This window comes from Vidua chalybeata, chromosome 7, assembly GCF_026979565.1.
Source record: "Vidua chalybeata isolate OUT-0048 chromosome 7, bVidCha1 merged haplotype, whole genome shotgun sequence".
In the NCBI taxonomy this organism is placed as follows: Eukaryota; Metazoa; Chordata; class Aves; order Passeriformes; family Viduidae; genus Vidua; species Vidua chalybeata.
The window spans coordinates 31,977,098-31,997,746 of record NC_071536.1 but is presented as its reverse complement, the minus strand read 5'-3'; the positions used below and the strand labels follow the sequence as shown (position 1 = coordinate 31,997,746).

Below are 20,649 nucleotides of genomic sequence, written 5' to 3'. Positions count from 1 at the left end.
TATAGTAGTTATTTTAAAAATAAAGTGAACATGTGTGATTTAAAGTAATTCAGTTTCATTTTAGTTTAATTTTACACTCAGTGCCAGCATTGGATGTTCTGCACAATGACGTTGCTTGCATTTGTGTCAGGATTGTCTCTGCTGTGAAGGCATGTCGAGGCTCACCCCCAGATTGGGGTGACCCTGGGTGGAGGTAAAGTCTCTCCTCCAACCTGGGCCTTCAAAGAAAGACTCTGTAGTCTTCAGTCGTCCGGTCTCAAGGCAGTTTATTGTGTGTTATCTCAAGGCACACACACTCCCTGGCATTCTCTCTGACTCCTTCTCCCTCTGCGTCTCCCTCCGTCTCTCTCGCCCAAGGGGCTGGTGCCATCTTTTATATCACACATTATGTATTAAATGTTTATAGTCTTTCCCCAATGCCTATCACCTATATTGAACAGTGACTTTTTACTCTAAACCAATCTGTGAGTGCCAACATCACCAAGAACGTGGAGGATAGGAAGGAGAAAGAAGGAGGACAGGGCACACCCAAATCCCTCCATCTTAGAACTTCTGACCCCCATGTACAAAACTCAGACCCCTCTGTACAAGGCTTAAAATCCCCCTGTACAGCACTTAAAAATCCTTCCTTTCACTTTGTGACTACTTCTACTATAATATCTAAACTTTTGTGATTTCTTGTTCTTCCTGCAAGGTTGGTAAATTGTTCCATGGGTCAAATTCAAGACCACAGGGGTTTCTGGCTGCCTGCCAGGGTCTCAGAGGCTTCTGACCTGGAACATCCAAGAGTGTCTGAGGGACACCTTGGGTTCCAACAAAGGCAGATTGTCCCACTCTACAACCACTGCTCTGGATGTGACTTTTTGCAGGGATGGGATTTTAGCCCACTTGCTTTGTTCTTCCCTTTGCCTCCTTTTGGCTCTAGAGCCATGTAGGCTGGCAAGATCTGCTTCCCTGAGTGCAGCCCCCCTAGGGAGCTCTGACCCATCCTGGGTTCTGTTTGTTCTGTACAGAACCCATCCTAAGTTCTGTACACCCTGCCCTCTCTGCCCACCTTGGCCTCTCCAGGTCACATCTGTCATAAAATCTTTTTTTCGTTAGAACTACAGAACATTGAAACCTGAGTGAATTATTATAATTGTGTCATAAAAGAGAGCTTGAATTCACAGAGCAAGCAGGAGTCTGAGATGTCTCCTGTGCCCACAGGTTGGATTGCTTTTGTGTAACTGCCTGAGAGTCCAGCTTTTTCACCTGCCCAGCTGTGAGTATAAAAGGACCTGACAAACCTTCTTCTCCCATTATGGGAATTCCCCTGTCATGCACAAGAGGTCCTGCCCTATGCAGTGTTTTTGCTCATGATGAAGGTAAATGGTCCTTCCTTTCTGAGAACAAATGGAATATTTAAAGCTTTGGCACTGTGAGGTGCTGCTGTTCAGTGCTTGACATTCATTCCCAACACATCCAGCCCAGCCTCTCTTTCCTGTATCACTGTGACTTTTTTTGTTGTTATTGCCCTTTTCCCCTCCTGGACATAGATCTTTAAATTGGTTTGGTAGAAATCAGTCTCTAGCATGGTAATGGTGTGTTATAAGATAATGATAGTTTTCTTTCAACTTTTTATAATGTTTAATTAAAGATTCAAAGGGATCTTTTTCTTTGTGTTGATTCTTATTTAGAGGGGAAAAGAAGTCCCTCAGGAGAGCCACTAAATAATTTCTTAGCAAGGCAAGCTTGTGAGGCTTTGTTTCCACCAAGTTAGATAAAATACAGCCTGTCTGTTCACTTAAGTCACAAAGGCCCTGACTGTATGGAATGATCTGTTGAGTTCAGTGGAATGACTTGTGATCAAAGTTAGGCAATTTTGCAATAATTCATGCTGGCACAGTTTGAAACTGGTAGACACAGTAGATTCTAGAGTCATCTAATTTTTCTGAATTACTCTGACATAAAATCTTGCAAAATGCTGAACCTCTTGGTATTTCTTGAGGTTCTCATAATAGACTGCTATATCTGGTATCAGTTCTTGTATACCCAGGAAAAAGAGTGCTAATCTAGTTCTTAACATAAGAATTATATTTGCTGAGTTGGATTTTGAGGTACTTTAACATAAATGTGTTTATTCCTGAGGTGATCTTACATTTTTGAGATAGCACAAATTGCATGGGTAAGGTGACAGTTTGTAGTAAACTAGTGATGTTAATATTACACCTAATATTAATTTTTGGAACTGGAAATATGTGTTAAATATGATCTGTTTGCTGTTCCTTGGTTAAATTTTTTTGCCTAGTGAATGCATCAGCCTTTTCTCTGCAGCAGAGCTGTTCCACTTAGCACATGTTCAAAAGGCTGAGGATCTGTCCCTTGAAATGAAAGTCCGTGAAACTTTCTATGGTTTTTATTCCAAGGGATGATGGAGTATGATCTGCTGTTTGGGTGCATGAAAGTTGATTAAAGTTGTAGCTTTGTGGATCTGTTCTTAATGCTGCTTGTGAGAGGTGAAAGCACAGAAATGAAGCTCTTGTCTTTATAGAGCTGGATGGCAAAGATTTGCATTTCTCAAAGCTTTCCAGTTGTGTCAGACCTGATCATGGAAACAGCCTTCCTCTTCAGGGGAGAGAAGGGAGTTCATATTGAGGCTTTTTTCTGATGAATCTTTGATTAGTACTTCACTGGTATTTATAATCATCATAAAGCTGTTATGAAATAGAAACTGTTAACTCAATTTTCAGAGGGAAACTCTGAAACAAAGCCACAGAGGTATCCTATGACAGTGGGAAGTCTTGAAAAGAGGCTTCTTGAAGCATTGGCTGATGTTGGCTGATTAACTGCTGGATCTGCCTTTCTGAAGCAAATGAGTTTTGAGCTGATTTTGTTCTCTGCTTTAGATATTATGGAAAAAAGGAATCCTAAATAGTTACGCTAAATATTTTTACAGTGGAAAAAATCCCTATAGAAAGCAATAATGAGCTTTGCAGTAAGTACTGCTTTTACAAATGACCTAACCTTTGTTTCATTATAGTCATGTCCTGTGAGAAGTAAACAGGGTAATGTTCAACTGGTGCATTATTTAGAGATTTTTGGTGTATATTTTGAAAGCTTCATACAGGGCTGTGCCCACAGGATTCCCATTAAACACGATGGGAGCCGTGTGGCTAAAATCCTGCAGAGCTGTTTGAAAATGGATCCCGTGCTGTGCTGAAGATAAATGATTAAAGAATGAGTGCATGAGCATGCAGGAGGGAGTGATGTTGTAATTCTCACTTAGGGCTGTAGTTGGACTGAAAATCCTTCTCTAAGCCCTTCTTAAATGATCTCCTTTTTCTCAAAAGAAATACCAATACAGTACAAATGGTTAAACATTTGCACCTTAGAGGTGTCTAGACATCCTTTCACTTCTCTTTTCTTTACATTTAACTTTTTTGTTACACTTTTCATTTTCTGTCTTCTTACATCTTGCTTAAATTTTTCATATAGCTTTTTTTTTTTGTTCTCAAAGTTCTCTTACATCTTTTACGCTATGTTGTCTGTATTTCTGATCCTCATGTCTTGTATTGTTCTCTTCCTCTCAATTCTCTCCTTTCTTTATTCAAATGGGAGCAGACGGTAGTGGAAGGACATCCAGGCAGCAAATATTTCTGTGCATTTCAGTGCAAATCCTACATACAGAAATGTTCCCCTGCATTTACCCTGTCTGTCTCCAGGATAATCCAATTCAAAGAGAAGAGCTTCAGTAGTGTCAAATTTGGCATTTTTAAGCTGTGTACTCCTTTTGTCACACCATCCAATGGACAGTGGCTGTGACACAATACTGTGTTTGGAAAGATGGTAGAGTGCTTTATGGGACTTAACTTAGAGGCATAAAACTGTCCCTGCCTTGTTTGTTTATTTGTTTTAATGCAGCTGTTCCTTTTCTTCCTCTTGCATTTCATTTATACCTTGATATTATTCTTTTTCCCTTCTTTTTCTTATCTTCTTTTGCTTTTGGCTTGCACACATACAGGAAGGGAGAACATGAAAAATTTTAATGACAAAATAAGTGTCCTGGATTTTTTGTGACTGGTTCACAATTAGTTTTGTGCAGCTCTTGCTTGTTGGTATCAAAGCTGATGGTGCTGTTTATGACACTACTGCAGTACTCTTGTGTGCACTGTCATGTATTTTTATTGCCTCATTATCAACTGCTTGGTTGTAGAAAAGCTGTCAATATAATTTTAGAGAGGCTACCACTACCTAATGACACAGGTAATTAAGCCCTTGGAGAGCATTATTCTGACCATATATTACTTGTTTAGGCTGTTTTGCTCTGCTGCTGTGGTTTGGAAATCTAAAGCCACAAGGCTTTTGTTCTGGCATCTGACATGACCTGCTTTTGTGGGTGTTTTCTAACCACCTGAAAATTAGACTGCAAGAGTAATTATTTGTATATCCGAGGTTCCTTTAGTAGCAGATCTTATATTGCTGCTTACTGCATCTGTCCTGCAGAAGGATAAACTCCCTTTGAGCTGGGCACCAGCTCAAATAGGAATAGGAATCTGTGTTGTTCCAGACAGTGCTGCAGGAGATCTGCCTGGAAGAAGGCATTCCTTATGCTCAGGAGAAGATACTTGGCATTCACTTTGTCCTGGCAGTCACTTTGTATCTACTTTGAGGCAAAACATGTTGGAAGCATTTTGTTTATATATTTTTCATTCCGTAACTTGGTAATTTGGAGAGCATAATGTGGAGGGTTTGTCGTGTGAGGTGGTGCCAGTGACGCAGAAAAGGGACATCAGGGCATCAGCTGCTCCTGAAGACACTTGATCACAGCTGGTCAGCCCAGAACTGCCTCATACCCTCTGTTTGGAATATTCTTGAAGATCCAAAGCAAGCTCTCTGCTGAGGAGAAGGAAGGAAAGACAGATTTTACATATACCTACAGCAGCACATCATCCCCCTTGGAATTAAAATACCATATCATTATTTGTAATGCAAACGTCTCTGGGAGTATTCCTACACAGTTCATCCACCTTTGCTGATCTTAAATTTAGAGGTTTTCATGAAGTCACAGCTGATGTGAAAATCTCAATTTTTTACTTTGTTTATTGTGGTATTTTTGAGCTGAAATTTGGAAAGGCTGAAGTCCAAAAATTCAAAAGCACTTGTATTTATTAAGACTGCCTATTATCGCTTTAAAATTACTTTAAAGCAAATCTCATAGTTGGGAGCCAGAGCATTGTTTCTTTGTGAACATCAGAGGTGACCCATTTTGGGAGAATCTAAGTTCAAAGTTGGAAGTTTCCTCTTATAGCTGGGTCTTGTCTAGTTACACCTGCAGAAGTTTGGGCCTTTGCAGTTGGCCATACAATGTCTGGAAGGAGCTGGAACTGTCACGTGAATTTGATTTTTGATGTAAAATTTAGATTATTGAGACAAACTAGGAATGGTTTCTTGAATTTATCTTTTTTTTTTAGAGTCCTATTGACTCCATTGGTAGTTAGTTTTTCAAAGTCCTTAAATTCACAAATAGCAATGCAGAAATTTTTGTGTGAGGATGGTCTTGGTACCACCTTGAAGCTGTGACTCAGAATTGAACAAGAGCTTTTTAGTTTTGAGTGGCTGTACAATTCTGTAAGTAACTTAAAACAATAGTTGTTGGTCTGAATCAGGGTCCTGATATGCAAAATGAAGTATGAATATTTGGAGGAACTGGTAGATATATCTTTCCATCCAGCTAAACATTTGCAAATATGGAAAAACAAATGTTTGTTTAAAATGTAGAAAAAAGAAAAAAGTAAACCCCTACCATTATTTGAAATTGGAAATATTTGCAGTCTGTTTGTACAGTTGCCTGTAATTTTTTCTGAAGCTTTTAGTTGTGACTATTTCTGGTGCCTCCAGCATGAATATCGTTTGAGCTTATGAACATATGTTTAAGATGACACAATAATTAACTTTCTTTATGTGCCTCGTTCTATCCACTTATGGTTAATGAAAATATCTTCTGTCCTAAGGTCCCAAATATGCTGCTGGGGACCTGTAGGAGGGACAGTCTTTCCAGTTGAAAAATCCTTTCAATTGCTGGTGAGCAGTTTTACTGCAGGGCTTAGTCTTGGGCTGGATTTTGTTCCTCCATGCCTGTAACTTACAAAATCATATGGAGGGCTGGTGATGGAAGACACCCATGCAGTCCATATGGCATTTGTCTATCTGTCAACACAGAAATAAACATTACCCCTGATTTCCATTGCCGTTCAGAAGTTTTTTGCTGATAGAAGTTTGAAGAGTGAAATCCATATGACTGAGAGAGACAATGGAAACACTTCCAACATTTCCTGGCTCAGATGGTAGTTAGAGCAGTTTCAGAGAAATGTCAGGCCTGCCATTGCGTGATAACAGAATTCAGACTTGTGTGGGAGCACTGATGTGCCAATGCTGAGGTCTTTCAAAATCCTACCCTACTTATTTGGTATTTTAAGAATACCTTGAAAATTTCCACTGGGATCAGTGGCCAGTGGTTCAACACAGTAAAGGTTGTGCTCAGTCTTTCAGTTCTGTGTAATTTGGAGTGAGGGCATGGTCCAGGGGACAGAGAACCTGACTGGGCTGTCTGCTCTGGGGAAGGATCCTCTTCTACTCGTGTGACTGCAGCTCGAGGTCTGTTTCACCCCAGCATGGCCATGCAGTCATTGCCTTCATCATGCACAAGGTACTTGTGGTGCTCCTCATCCTCAGAGAGCTGCCCTTGGGGCAACAGGTCAAATATGCTTTGAGTGTGTTTTGGAAAGAGGGGTTTGTATGAATATGTGAAAAGAGCATGGCTTGTGCAGTTTGGATTTGCCACTAGCAAATGCCACAGGGCTGAACTGCCCAGGGCCTGGGGACAGGGTGGTGATGGTGCTGCAGGAGAAGGATTCCCCTGGATATTTCTGGATTGATAAGCAGCTGTGCTGATGAACAGAAAGAATACATATAAATTATACATTATGTGTGCATCTTTCTGCTGCTGTTATGAGGGATGTTATTACTTTATTTTCCAACTGAAATATTAAATGGGGATATTGAGCATTCTGCTTTGCCCAGCTCGCTGCTATCAGACTTGTACTAGTGCTGTATCCTAAAAAGAACTAAAAACCCCTTGGGGTTTAAAGCCCCAGCATTTCCCATCTGTCAGTTCTCTTTTTAAGTTTATCACACACCCATTTGCACTTCTCTCTCCCTTTTTAATCCATTTCCAATACGTAAATTCTTTGTAGGAGGTTGTGTTTGTCTCCTGGGCCCCAGCCCTTGAAGCCATGGGCTCACAGCTGGCTGCCGGGGCTCCTCAGGAGGGGCACGGGGGACACCAGAGCTGGCGGTGGCTCATCCTGGGGACCACCATGGCTCACACACGAGGGAGGCTCTCAGGGGGGCTGCAGGACACTGCACAGTCTGGAGAGGAGCCTGCAGATCAGGGGCAGAGCTGAGGAGAGCAGGCAGCCATGTCTGCTCCTAATGGGAATCCCTGGAGACAGAGCGGAGTAAGCAGCATCTGCAGCTGAGACAGCCCCTAATTTAATTGAAACCAGGTAGAAGGAGAGACACTCCTGCAAGGATGAAGCAAACAAGAACTGCTGGTGATGAGCTTTTATTTTCTGTTACATCTTGTAAAGCCACTTTCATATTTTCCCTGTTTAACCCGATCCATTGCCAAGCTTTGAATGGAGTGATGAGGGAAGTGAGATGCAGGTAACCCTAAACCTGAACTTCAGAATTACTAACAAATAGGGAAACAGATTTATCTGGGATCTGAGAGAAGCTCTTTGTTTGGTTGGATTATGAGATTGGAGAGGGAGCTGGGAAGCTTGGACAGAGGTACAGAGTTCTGTCACAATGCCAGACAGAATGCAGTCTCCAAAGAGACAACCAAAGTCCAGCTGGTAAAAATACCAGCTGGTTCACAGGTGAACAGGAGCTGAAAGAGCTGAGAAACCACACGGGAACCTGTTCCTTTGTCTTGTGATCAGGTGGTAGGAAGGGCTGAGAGAGCTCAAGGAGCTAAAACCCAGACCACATCTCCAGGAAATCTATAACTAAAAAGAGAAGTCAGGAGACTTAAATAGGAGAGAGACAGGAAGCTTGACTCTTTCACAGAAAAGAGCTGGAAAAAAATATCCTCCTGAGAATTTTAACTACACTGAGAAGTAACAAGCTGAAGATAAAGTTGAAATATAAAGCTCAACAGCTGCAGTGGGATTCTGCAGATACATCTCTGTAACACTAAGTCAGAATCAAGCTGAAGGAATTCTTGTGACATACATTTGAAATAACCACCAAGTAGTGTCACATCAGCTTGAGGATGTTGAGAAGGGAAGGTGACAGCACCTAGCAAAAGGTAGCTGCCAGCCTGTGGAAATCTGGAAGGAAGTAGGTCAAGGGGGAAGGGGCTGAAACTGTCATCGACCTTGTAGTGCTGAGCAGCTCCGTGCTGCCTGTCCCTTGGAGGGAGAGCTGCTCTGTGGGGATGGCTGAGCAGAGCGTGGGTTAGGAGAGTGTTTGTTTATGGCAGAGCTGGGAGAGGCACACAGAGCAGCTTTTCTGACCATGACACTGCGGTGGGATGGCACCAAGGACGTGCCTGCCTGTGAAAGTGATGGTCCTGAGAAAGCTGGTAGGAAATTTAGGAGCTTAATTGCTCAGTAGTGATGCATCAACCTCAGCAGGGTCTGCCCAGCCTGGCCTGGCTGAAGCTGTGCTCTGGCACTTGCTGGGAGTGGCACCAGCAGGGCCAGGCAGGAGAGGGAGGCAGCAGAGCTGTCAGAACCACAACACTGAGAAGCATTAAAAGCAAGTCTCCAGCAAGGATACAGATGAAGCTTCCTCTTGCAGCCTTGGACACATGAGCATCTGTGTGCTGCTCCCTGGGCAGGGAATCAGGTTTCCTCCTTTCCACAGGTTCCTGTCTCTCCCTTGGCCAGAAACACACTCAGGGAAAAAAAAAAAAAAAAAATTACTGTCCATTGCAATTGGATTAATTTCCTGGTATTCTCAACAGCACAGGACAAATTGCATATTTTAAGTGTAGGAATGATTTTGGTTCAGGAGGAATAGCAAGAACCTGTGGATCATAAACTTAAGTCCTCAGCTCTTGACATGATGTGTAATTAATTTCGTAAATTAATCAATTGTGGCTTAAAACTGTTTGTATTTCTCATCCTGTTACTCTACTTGGTAGGCTGGTTCAGAGTCTCACTTTTTCACTTATTAAAACCATTCTAATTCCAGCCTAAATGTATTTCTAACCACAAAATACAACTTGTTTTTTCAATCATCTGCCTTAGGTTGATGTTTTCTTTCACACTTTACCTTTTTCTCACTGATTCTCTTGGGTAAGTCATACCTGGCCACTTAAACCCTTGGTCTCTTAAGTTTAACAAAATGTTTAGTCTCTTCTTGTGGCACAGACTGTCATTTCAAGAGCTTCAGAGCAATCCCTTTTGTGGAATCCTCTCTGGATAAGTCACTCCTGAACACTTGTGGTTGTAGTTGTAAATATCTTCCACATGGAATCTTGACAGTGCTTTCCACAGTAGCATTAATATTTTATGTTACTTAAAGCCTTATATTTCAAGAACAGATTCTGGTTTCTGAATGCCTCATTTCTTCTTCTTTTTTGTGCTTTGAGAAATTTATCCTTAGGTTAGGTCTGGTGGAGTCTGTTCCCCTAAATAGCATGTTGTCAGGAAACTTAAGGAGCTTGTGTTGAACATGGTTTTCATTTATTTTCCACTTAAAAAAAAACCCTAATTTATTAAAAAATAGAAGCTGAAAGGAACACACTTGAGTTTTAAGAAAATTACAATTTTCCATTCAAATGACAGATGTAACAGAAAATTTAATGGCAATATGCGAGATGCTTCAGATGAATAGACAGTAAATAAAATACAAAGGAAAGGGGAAAATAAATGTTCTTAAATAGTGCTTGAAGAATGTAGACTCAGAAGTGATGAGCTTTAGAGACTGATTTTTCAGATTTTAACAGCTTGCTAGTTACATAAGACACAGAGAATCCTTGGCAAAGCAGTCCAGCAAGAAGGCAGAATACACGTGTGGGGATAACTATCCTAAAATAATCTGGAAGTGCTGGATATTGGACTGGGTCCAGCTGAGATATTAGAATCAAAACCAAGAGCAAATAACCTTTTGTGGTTACAAGAATGGGGAAAAATATAGGTCAATGTGTAGAAATAGCCTTTTGTAAAGCTCATAATTTTTCTGCTTCACTTCAAAAATTTTTATACCCTTTGGTGGCCTTATTCAAGGAGCAAAACATGGGATCCCAAGCTAAATTTATAGAGGCTCCATTATTTTTGCATTCTGTAAATAGGATTTGTAGTAAATTGCTCTGGCATGTGTTGTCACTGAGGAGAGTTTTATAGATCATAAGATAACAATAGCTTTTCAATTAAGGTGCCATTAATTCATGCATCAGAAACTCTCATTCATAAGAAGCAAATCTTGATTATCCTCCTGTACCATATTTGGTCCTAAAAATGGAGAACTGGGATGTGAATGAAGAGCTGCTCCCAAACTGCAGGAGCACTGGCCATCAGAGCTTTGCAGTGAATTTGACTGCAAGCATAATTCACCTCCCTGTTTGTCTGAACCTAATTTTGTCTTCTTTTTCAGATGTTCTGTGGCTACCCAAAGCTTATAATACCTCCCAGGGCTGGTTTGATAGTGATGAGACCCCACAGTCTGTTATGTCTGTGGTTCAACTTAATGGCTGTAAGCTGCTACAGAATTTTATAATAGCTGCAAACAGCAAAACCACAGAAGGTTCAATTGTCTTTAACAGAGCTCTTGGTCATGTTGTAAAAATCACTCTATTGCTTAGAAATCTGGGTGCTCATGGGACGTGTTTCTGATTGCCACAAGAAGCTGAGTGCTTGCCTGTCCCTGAAGAGCTGTTCAACAAGGCAGGACTGTGGTCCAAAATAGATTATCTGAGTTTGACTGAAGGTTAAAGGACCTCTTGAATTTAAGAATTCATAATTTTCCTGAGCTGCTTTAAGTGATCATAGTAATATGCAACTAGACTTTATTTTCATTAATACTCTTAGGTCTAAATTGAAAACCTGTGATTTAGGGCTGGTTGATTCTAATCTCACTCCATTTTTGTTTATTTATTAATTCAGAAGAATGTTGTGGAGGACTAGCACTGGAACTGCATTTGCATAGATAAACACAATAATTAAGAATGCTATTACACCATTAATTTAAAAATGAAGTGGTGGGCATGTTAAGAAATTAAATCTTTCTGTGAGGACTGCACAGGAATTTATGGTGTGGACCAAAATGATTTGTTCTTTCATGTAAAAGGCATCTGATTAAGGTCAGCCTATGAGCAGAAATGGTTCCAATCTGCAACTGAAAAACTCCACCACTGTCTGCACTAGAGATTAGAGCTGGCTTGATTTTATGCACATTTGGTCAACAGATGGTCAAACTATTCTGTGGGCATTCTGGCAGTGTAGAAGTCTGCACATCAATGACAAAAAAACATCACAGGAATAAGTAGAATGTCAGTGTTCATCTGAGCAGAATGAGCACCCAGTGTCAGTTTCTTGAAAAGTAGTGTAGTGGGCTGACTTGAAAGGAGAAAACCTGGAATAACATCACATTGTTGCTTAATTAGCCAATGCCATTCATTCTGATGAGACTGAAAGAACAGAAAGACTATGAGGCTCATATAAAAGATAATGCTATTGGCCTTTGGCCAGAGCAGTTAGCTAATATTTTCTGTCTCGCTGGATTGTTACCTTAGAAATAAACAAATATAAAAAAGATACACTGTGAATAATTCTTCTGCTCAATTTCATTTGGAAAGAATACTACACAAAAGTCATGTTTCTCTAAACACAGTAGAAATAAACAACAGCAGGCAGTCCCTGGTCTGATATGCCCAGGAATACTGGCACCTTCTTCAAGGTCACTGTTTTGCTGTACAGTGTAGCTGGCAGTATGAGTTAAGGTATTCCTTTCTCTCTCCTGATTTTGCATCACCCTTATGCCTGTGCCATAGCAGTTTTCCCTTCTCCAGCCCCTATTCCATCTGGGCTGTTTTTCCAACTATCTCAAGAGACTGAGACTGCTTGAAAGGAAAAGAGCAGAAAATATGAGAGGGAGAGAGAAAAACTCTCCCTTGCAACAGGGCTGAAGGAGAGAGGCTGTATAGGGGTGAGAATCTGTGTGGGGAGAATCTGTGTGGGGAGAAAGTAATTTTCAACCTTTGGCTGAAATTCTCACTCACCATTTTCTGTTGTGAAACCCAGTGTCTTTGTTGTGTCCATCACTGCTCCTCTGGTTTTGATCCTTTTCCTCCTCTTACCCATAGCTGAAACCAGCCCTGCTATTTGTGATCAGCCTTGGTGATCTCTCCTAAGCCCATGGGATTTAATTTCTGATCCACCTTGAAGGGGACCAGTGTTTCATAGGTGGTTTCCCTTTTTCCTGTTGTGGGGAGGAGCAGAGCTCCTTGTGAGCAGGCTCCATTCAGCAGAGTTAGTGTTATTACCAGTTTAACATTCTTGATGAATGTGTATAGATCAAAGATGACTTTTGATGGTGCCTATAAACAACACCTAAAACAGAAGTGCAAACCTTCCTCCTTTAACTGATGGAGCTGAAGTTGGTTGTGCTGTCCTGAGATGGTGGTACCAGACTGGAGCCTGCACTGGCTTTTTACACCTGTTTGAAGGGGCAGGGAAGGGTGAATGTGTTCAGCAGCTGTGCCCCTGTGAAGCAGGGCAGTGGCACAGAGTGCCCCACAGCACAGGGAGTGATGGCAGCGATGCCATGGACAGCCTGTCTGAACTGCACACAGCTCACTGTTGGCTCAAACACAGCTGTGTGCGGGTTTGAATCTGACTGTTCCTAAGTGGCAATGATCTGATTGTGGTGGTGTTTGCACTGGTAACAAGGTGATGTCTTTTGCACACATTTGGTTTTAGTTTAGTAACAGAGCTCGGGTAGGATTTAAACAATGCAGCTAATTACTGTGCATATTCAAAAGATAAAAGAGTGTCCTTAATGTGTTATTCATAACATGGAGCATGAGAACATTATAAGGCTAGGATTGTCTTTAAATATTAATTTCATGGTAGCCATGGATGCATTAGGCTCTTATAAAGAATAAAAACACTGAATGCAACTGTTAAATTTTTTCCATGCAGTTGACTTTTATAAATATTTTTATTCTCTAGAATGGAGGAGACAGTGAGAAATCTGCTACAGAGCCAAGGATCCCCAGGCCAGCATGGAGAAGGAACTGTCAATATCATGAAGGTATATCAGGTATTAGTGGCTTATTACCTGTTTTTTTTGTGATAGAAAAGTTATTGAAAACAAAAGTCCCGCTACTGAGACAAATGTCTGGCATCGTTTCCTCTATTTGTTTATTAATTATGAATACTTGTAAGGGGTAGTTGGTTCAACCTACATTTTCCCAGGTGTTCTTTCAGCAGAGTTTAATGTTTTTCACTTTTATTGTCCTTGTGTTATCTGCTGTTGTTGCTCCTCATAGTTCACAGAGGACAAAGAAACTAGTTTTGAAGCCTTTATTAAAGCACTTAATATTTTAGGTCATATGTTCCAGCATCTCTAGTAAACATAGGTGTTTTTGACAACTTAGCCTTCAGATTGTGAGGGATAATTTTACCACTCATGTTCTTATTGGGTGTGGGGATGCCTATTAAGCTTCACAATTTCATATTCCTGCTTGTGGTAGGTCCATTTTATCACCCTCACTAGGTGAGGGTGAGAGAGAGAGTGTCTCAGGACAGAATTTAGGAAAGAAAGATTTTAGAGGTTTTTCAAAGGGAATCAGGTCTGTTTGTAAGACAGAAGAGTTTTACATTTTCCTAACAGACTGTTGCATTCTGGAAACAGTGAACCTGACGTGGTGGAAAACCTTTTAATTTAGGAATCTGGAAACAGGAGTGAGCTACATCTCAGTTAATCAAATATCATGCACATGAATTCTTAAAAATATCACTTAATGAAGTCAGTCTTGTGCTGTATCTTCTTAAACAGAATAAGCATTCTTATAAAATACTGAAATAATATATTACTATACCAGGTAGTGATCCAGCAGATAAAACACTTTTCAAAAGTTTAAGTTATATTAGTTCATTCTTACAGCTGATGGATCAAAAATACAGCAGTATAACTAAACAAAAATGTATATTAAAGAGTATTTATCACTGTAATTAAATTTTCTTTTTAAGCTTGGGTTGAAGAGAAAGGAATCTTTTAGCTTAACCTTCAATATAATCAAATTTTCTTGTTAAAATGATAGCCTGTAAAATTTAATTTCAGGACAAATTAAATTTCTTTGTTGAAGCTACAATAGAACATAGTTCTTTTAGAAACCGTTGACAAAGGCATCTCTGTTTTATGCACTATCTTTTTGGAATGCAAAACTGAAACTCAGTTCCCTTCTCTTATTTCTTTATGGGTTTAAATCCATACATCCTGCTCACTCCTGTCACCACAGTGGTTGTTCTGAAGTGGGCTTGATGTCAGTCTCTCCTTAAGGTGGGTTACTTGTCTGCCTCTGTCTATTCATAACAGACATCTGGGATGATTTTATTATCTGCTTTTCTCTGTGCTGTCTTACTCTGGAAACCCCAGTAAGGTGATACCACAATTAGGTTTCAGCTTCTTTGGGTTTTGTTTTTAAACTCTCAAGAAGAAAAGCAAAAAAATGCTGCAGTTTTCTTTCATAGAACTGAGGGTTTGGGGTTACTTATTTTTCTTTTGGACACAAAACCGGAAAAAATTAGCTATGTGGTCTTTGAAATTTGAGATTTCTGTGCTGCTTCCCTAGAGGGGAGATAAAACAGTCATTCAAATTTTGGTGCTTGCATATTTCTGTGTAGTATTTCCACTATCTTTATTTGTTTAGTAATTTTTGGAAAAAAAAAAAAAAAAAAAGAATGTGTGTATGGTCTTGGGTTTTCTTCTCCTTCTGGGCCACACTGATATAGATATTCCTTGTCTCCAGCCAGGCAGGAGAGTGGGCACTGTGGTGTGCTTTGTGTAAAATCACCTGGGTTTGTTTTCTGACCAGCGAAAGAACAAGGCAGTTGTGCCCAGATGCAAGAACAGTTCTTCATTTTCCTTCAGCTCCAGCAAACAGCCCCCTCCACTCAGCAAATGGAGCCCTTTTGTTCCCTTCTTTCTGGACTCAAGGTTGTGTTTGAATTTGATGCGTGGTACTCTGGGCAAGTTCCTCAAACTGGAGCTTTGCTTTGCTTTCTTTCAGAGTGAAGCTGTTTCTGTCCTAGGGCCTTAAAACACCCATATACCTGTCTCTGGGATTATTTTAATGCATAAGAGCTTCCTTCCCTTCCTGTTCTCTTCTTGTTCCTGGGAACATTTTCACTCATGATCTCTCTTAGCTTGTTTTTTAGCCATTTTCATTTCTTGAATATTGCTGGTATGCAATTTTCTTTGCTTATGAATTTCCTCTCCAAATCCATGACTCAGAAGCAATGGGTTCTCCTCTCCTGGAGGAATAGTTAGGCTGGTGCATCATACACCAGTCTGTGGCTGGTAAAACAGGTCAGAAACACAGAACATTTGTATTGTGTTGTGAATGTTGTGGGGGTTTTTTTCTGAATGTCTTTTTGAGTCATCCATCCTCTGATCCCTTTTGTTCACTTTTATGAAAATGTGAACAAATGGCTTTTTTTCCTAGGAATTTCAAGGAATGGCTGCATTCTCTGCCCTGGGATGGCTCCCTGCCATGTAGGTCAGACATGGCTTCACGGGGTGGGTGCTTGTTTCTGTCACACAGTGGAAGCTGGGCAGTGACCACGAGTCACAGCCACAGCTTGTACCTGAAAGGCTCCTCAAAACAGGTACTTGGCAAAGAATCTCTGCTCTGAAATGTTTACAAAGCATTTTAACATTGGGAAACGTGTTAATGAAGCTTTCTATGAATCATTAATATGTTATTGAAACCAGCTGTGTGGAAATCATGGCCAAACATACCATTTAAATAGATGATGAATCTTGAATAAGTGCTGTGTCCAAATTCAGCAAGATACATCAATATTGCAACAAAGACATTTCATTCGTATTCCTCCAAATGTACTCAGGCAGTTTTTTTATATATTTATGAGCATAATTCACAAATAGGAATAGAACCTGAAATGTAGAACCGAGGTAATGTTCCTTAAAAACACCAAATGTAAAACCCAGGTAATGTTCCTTAAAAGCACTGATGTATTCAGGTTTTTGGGAACATGATAACTCTATTATCAACATGTATCTGTGAAGGAAATATAAATGAAATTTTGTAAGTTATGTTCATACAGAAACCTTATTGAATGTATTACTAACATTGTTCAGAAAGCCATCCTCTACAATCAGTTACCCTATGGAACATATCCTGAACCTCACATTTTATCTGTGATTAAGTGTGATCTGATCAAAACTGTATGATCAGTGGAGTAAGGGATTTTAGAGCAGATTCATAACTCTGTTTCATAACAAATGGGGACAAATGAGTTGATTTCCAGTGTGACTTATCAACGTATGTCCCATATTCTCTGACACTGGAGTGACTTAGTGTGTGAAGTTTGTTGAAGTAAATATCTGAATATTATAAAAGATAACTCTGCACAATAAATGCTTTTGATTTATTGAACATTGTCTATATATTTTTTTTAACAAATATAATTATTGTTCTGGGATGTATAAAATTGAGTTCTTATTACAATACCAATATGCCTGACTCCAGAATAAATATTCTTGCTAATGAACTTTAAATATTGCATAGTGCTAATGTTGGAATAATAGCAATAAGAAGGTGGAGCCTAAAGCATGCAGTGTTATTGCAATATTTTGTTAGATCTTGCCAGTATTCTTACTTAAAGCAAAATATTCTCTTTCCGTAGAGCTAGATGCCCTATGGGATTTTAATTTGCTGGACTTAAAGATGAATTGTGTGATTTCTTTTGGGTAAATGAATTAAGAAGCAGGATTGTAAATAAAATTCTCCTTTGTTATCATTTTACATAATAATAAAGAAAAAATTTATAATGAATGCTTGCATAAATGTAGACAAGAATGCATGTTATTTGAATAGCCTTAGCCATCATATTTCTTTCAATTTTATTTGACTAAAAGACTCTACTCCTTATTAGCTTTATGGTGTTTCCAAGAGACATTGACCACCTAAAACTAAGATCATGAAAGGCCAAACCAAGAGCTCATGTATTCCCCAGAAGTAACTGTGTGCAGTTCTTGAACCCCAGACTTTAAAGCCTGCTCCCTACAGACTTTTCTTCCTGAGTTTGCCCTTGAGATCTGGATATCAAAAACTTTCCTGTTTGGTCACAATGCTGGCTACTCTAAGTGGAATCTTCCCTGATTACAGATCACTCAAAGACTTGAAGGGGTTTTTAACTCATTTTGACTTTATGTCAGTGTGCAGTGATTGAAATAGATGAGGAAGAGAATTTGTTGTATGATCACAATTTAATATCGTTCTGAAATTGCCCATGTGAGCACTAAAGCTCAGGACAAACATGGTACAGTCACATAGGGGAGGTAAAAACATACACAAGTGATACAGGCACATTTCAGGTGGCGTTGTTGGCCACATCAACCCCATTTTTTGTCTGCATGGTTTTGTGTTACTCAAATGTGGAACAGTTGTTGTGGCTGTCACTTCTAATTTGCACAGCCGTTGGTGTCAACATCTCTTTCATGAGAGGAAAAACTGTAACCATTGGCAATATAATTTTATCTTAACACAAAACTATACAAGCTTATTGTTCAGGCCATTGATATGTAACATTTTATAGATAGGGGCTTGGCCATGAATTGGAAAAAAGGCACTAGTTGAATTCCCTAGCTAAAATCCACGGAGGATTTTTAATGTGAACTTCTATTGCAGAAAGAGGATCTATATCCTTAAACATCTGTCTCTGGAGTGGAAGAGCCCACAGGGGTCTTCATGAGCTAAGCCTCCTAAACTATTAAAGAGTACATTACTAGGCAAATATTAGCAGATTTTTGTCTCACAGAGAAGGGCAGAGAGGAGCCATCCTCACTCTTGGGAGCTCCACTGGAAGTGCTGGGATGTCAAGGACACAAGCATTTGCTGTTGGACTGCTTTTCCATGCAGAGAAATCCAGGGCTAGCTCAGTTACCATTTAATACCTTATGGCTTTTTCTAGATTTCCACCACTATGTAAAGATTTTGATAAATATTTAACAAAATGAGGCTGGATTCTCTACTCCCAAAAGAGACTGATTGTGCTTCTGAGAAACTGTTCAAAATTTCAGTTTTGTTGCAAAGAGTTTTCCCTTTTTGGTTGTTTGTGGTACCGAAGCACAGCAATGGAGTTGTGTTTAACACAGCAAAGTCTCATGAGTGAAATGTGCCATTTGTGTTCCTGTTTATCAGAAAACAGGGTGTTCTTTCCCTCCCAGAATCATGGAGTCACAACATTTTTTGTTGGAAGGGACCTTAAAGATCATCTCATTCCACCCCCCTCCCATAGGAAGGAAAACCTTCCACTAGACAGGTTGCCCCAATGCCTGTCCAAGCTGTCCTTGGCTACATCTCAAAACAAAGCACTACTAAACTAAAGAGCAAGCAAAGCAAGGATGTCCTGTATTTACACAAGGGTTATCCACATATTTGATCATATCCCATCACCCACAGTTGTTGCCTGACTCTGACCATCTTTCTTTCCATCAGAGGTTGAGAATGCAATGCCAGTCCTTGAAGTACCAAGTTTGGTGAAGGTTAGATGAGGTCTCCAGGTAGAAATCTACATTTTCACAGTGTACAGGTGCTATTACACTACACTTTAATCCATCACACATCCTCTAGGTACCTACAGTATCAAGAGGCCAAGACTGACTGATTTGATGGTACTATATTGTATTATTCTGACTATAATTCTAGTTTACATTTCCTCTTCTATACTGTGTTTCTATCTTTTGCTGTATCTTTCTTCTGGTTTTAAGTTTGGGAATGAATCCATAGAAGTCACCCATTGCCTGAACATGAATGTTTCACTTTCCCCAAACAAAAGAATTTATACATGATGGATTGCTCTCTCCCTACTTCCCCATCTCCATAAAAGACACTGTTCATTCTGCATTTTGATGTTATTTCCTTGATATTTTCCAACAGCAGAAAGCAGCGCTAGTTACTAAATTTTAAAAAGTTGAAAAAAATCTGAAATTTTCCTTAATTAAAAAAAAATCTAAAATTTTGCTTATTTTCTAAGGCAGAAAAAAAAAAAAAGAAGAGTATGCTGAATTCACAATCATTCTGTCTTTGAAAATTATTTTAACTAAAGCACTCACTTAGCAATATACCAGTAAATTTATTTTAGAAAGTGTTCTTCTGATCAGGAAAAGTTAAGATAATCTGAATTACAATAATGTATTTGAAAAGTTGAAGTTTTGATCTAATCTGGAATGATTGTTCCTACATCTTATTTTTACATGAAGATGAATTCTGATTTTCTTTCAGAAGTTTTCCTGACAAGGCTGGGAGACATGAAACTGTTCCCTGGCACTTACAAAAAAATTTACCTGGTAATGGAATGGTATTCAAGGTTTTTTTCTTCCTAATCCCACAGGTAACTTCTTAGGTCAGCTTCTGCAATTGTACCTATGGTGAGAACTAGTCAGTTAATACACTGATCTCATTCCAAAACACTGTGGAAGGAAAATTGGCTTATTTCTAGCAACTTAAATCCAGAGTAATTTTTTTTTTGTCTGAATTGCTGTTACATAAAATTTACTGAATTTAAATTTCAGAATAGTTTGGCTTATTTCTACTTCAGTCAGAGAAAGGTATTTTAATACTGTAGCTTTTGTCAAGTGCAGTTACTGTGATACCTACAAACCCCTTCACAAAAGTTTAAATGCTGCATACAGGTTTCCTGGAAAGAAATATTATTACTTTAGTATGGCACTATAATGAACTAATTTCTAAGAGAATATCTGCATGAACAATCACGCTGAATATTATTAATTCTCCTGTTACCTTATCTAGATATATGAAGAAGGAAAGAAGCTTCTTAGAAAGTTTATTTTTTTTCCTGATGGTATCTTTGCTAATCAATGTGACTGAAGGTTTTCATTTTGAGAAGGAGCCAGGAGCTCCTGGACACCGCCCTGCCACTGCTGTGCCTGAAACCTGGCCTGGCAGAAGGGTCTGTCCTGATTCCTGCTCTGACAGGGCCAGAGTGGCTGTTGGTACTGGGAATATCCATTCACTAAGGACAGGAGCTGCCACTGGGACCTCAGGACAAGAAATTCCATCTCCTCCTGCTGATCTGAGGGGTACACTCCATCCTCGAGTGCACTCTGAAGGTTTTCTGCTCTTACGCTCCTTTCCAATCTGAACTTTTTCAAAAGAAATATGTTTTTGATGCATGGAGCGGCCAATAAAAGCATCATTGGGAAATGTATTAATGCTACTGCAGAGCTGTTCAGCAGAGATGATAGCTTGCACTGGTGGGGAGTGTTCTGAGTGGGGAATAATGTGGAGAACACTTAGATTGATACATGGGTGGAGGGAGGCACCTATCAGAAACATAAAGTATGAACTTGCTCCTCTTATCCATCACAAGTGTTTAATCTAGGGAACGC

The 20,649-nt window shown here is 39.7% G+C and overlaps 1 protein-coding gene across 1 annotated transcript in view; it reads left to right on the top strand.

The window, feature by feature from the left end:
• The window catches only part of NCKAP5 (NCK associated protein 5), a 354,946-nt gene that overhangs the window by 211,359 nt on the left and 122,938 nt on the right, over positions 1-20,649 (top strand). The window contains exon 6 of the mRNA XM_053948355.1: positions 13,221-13,311. Coding sequence (XP_053804330.1) covers positions 13,221-13,311 — 91 coding nt within the window. The remainder of the gene's footprint in view (positions 1-13,220; positions 13,312-20,649) is intronic.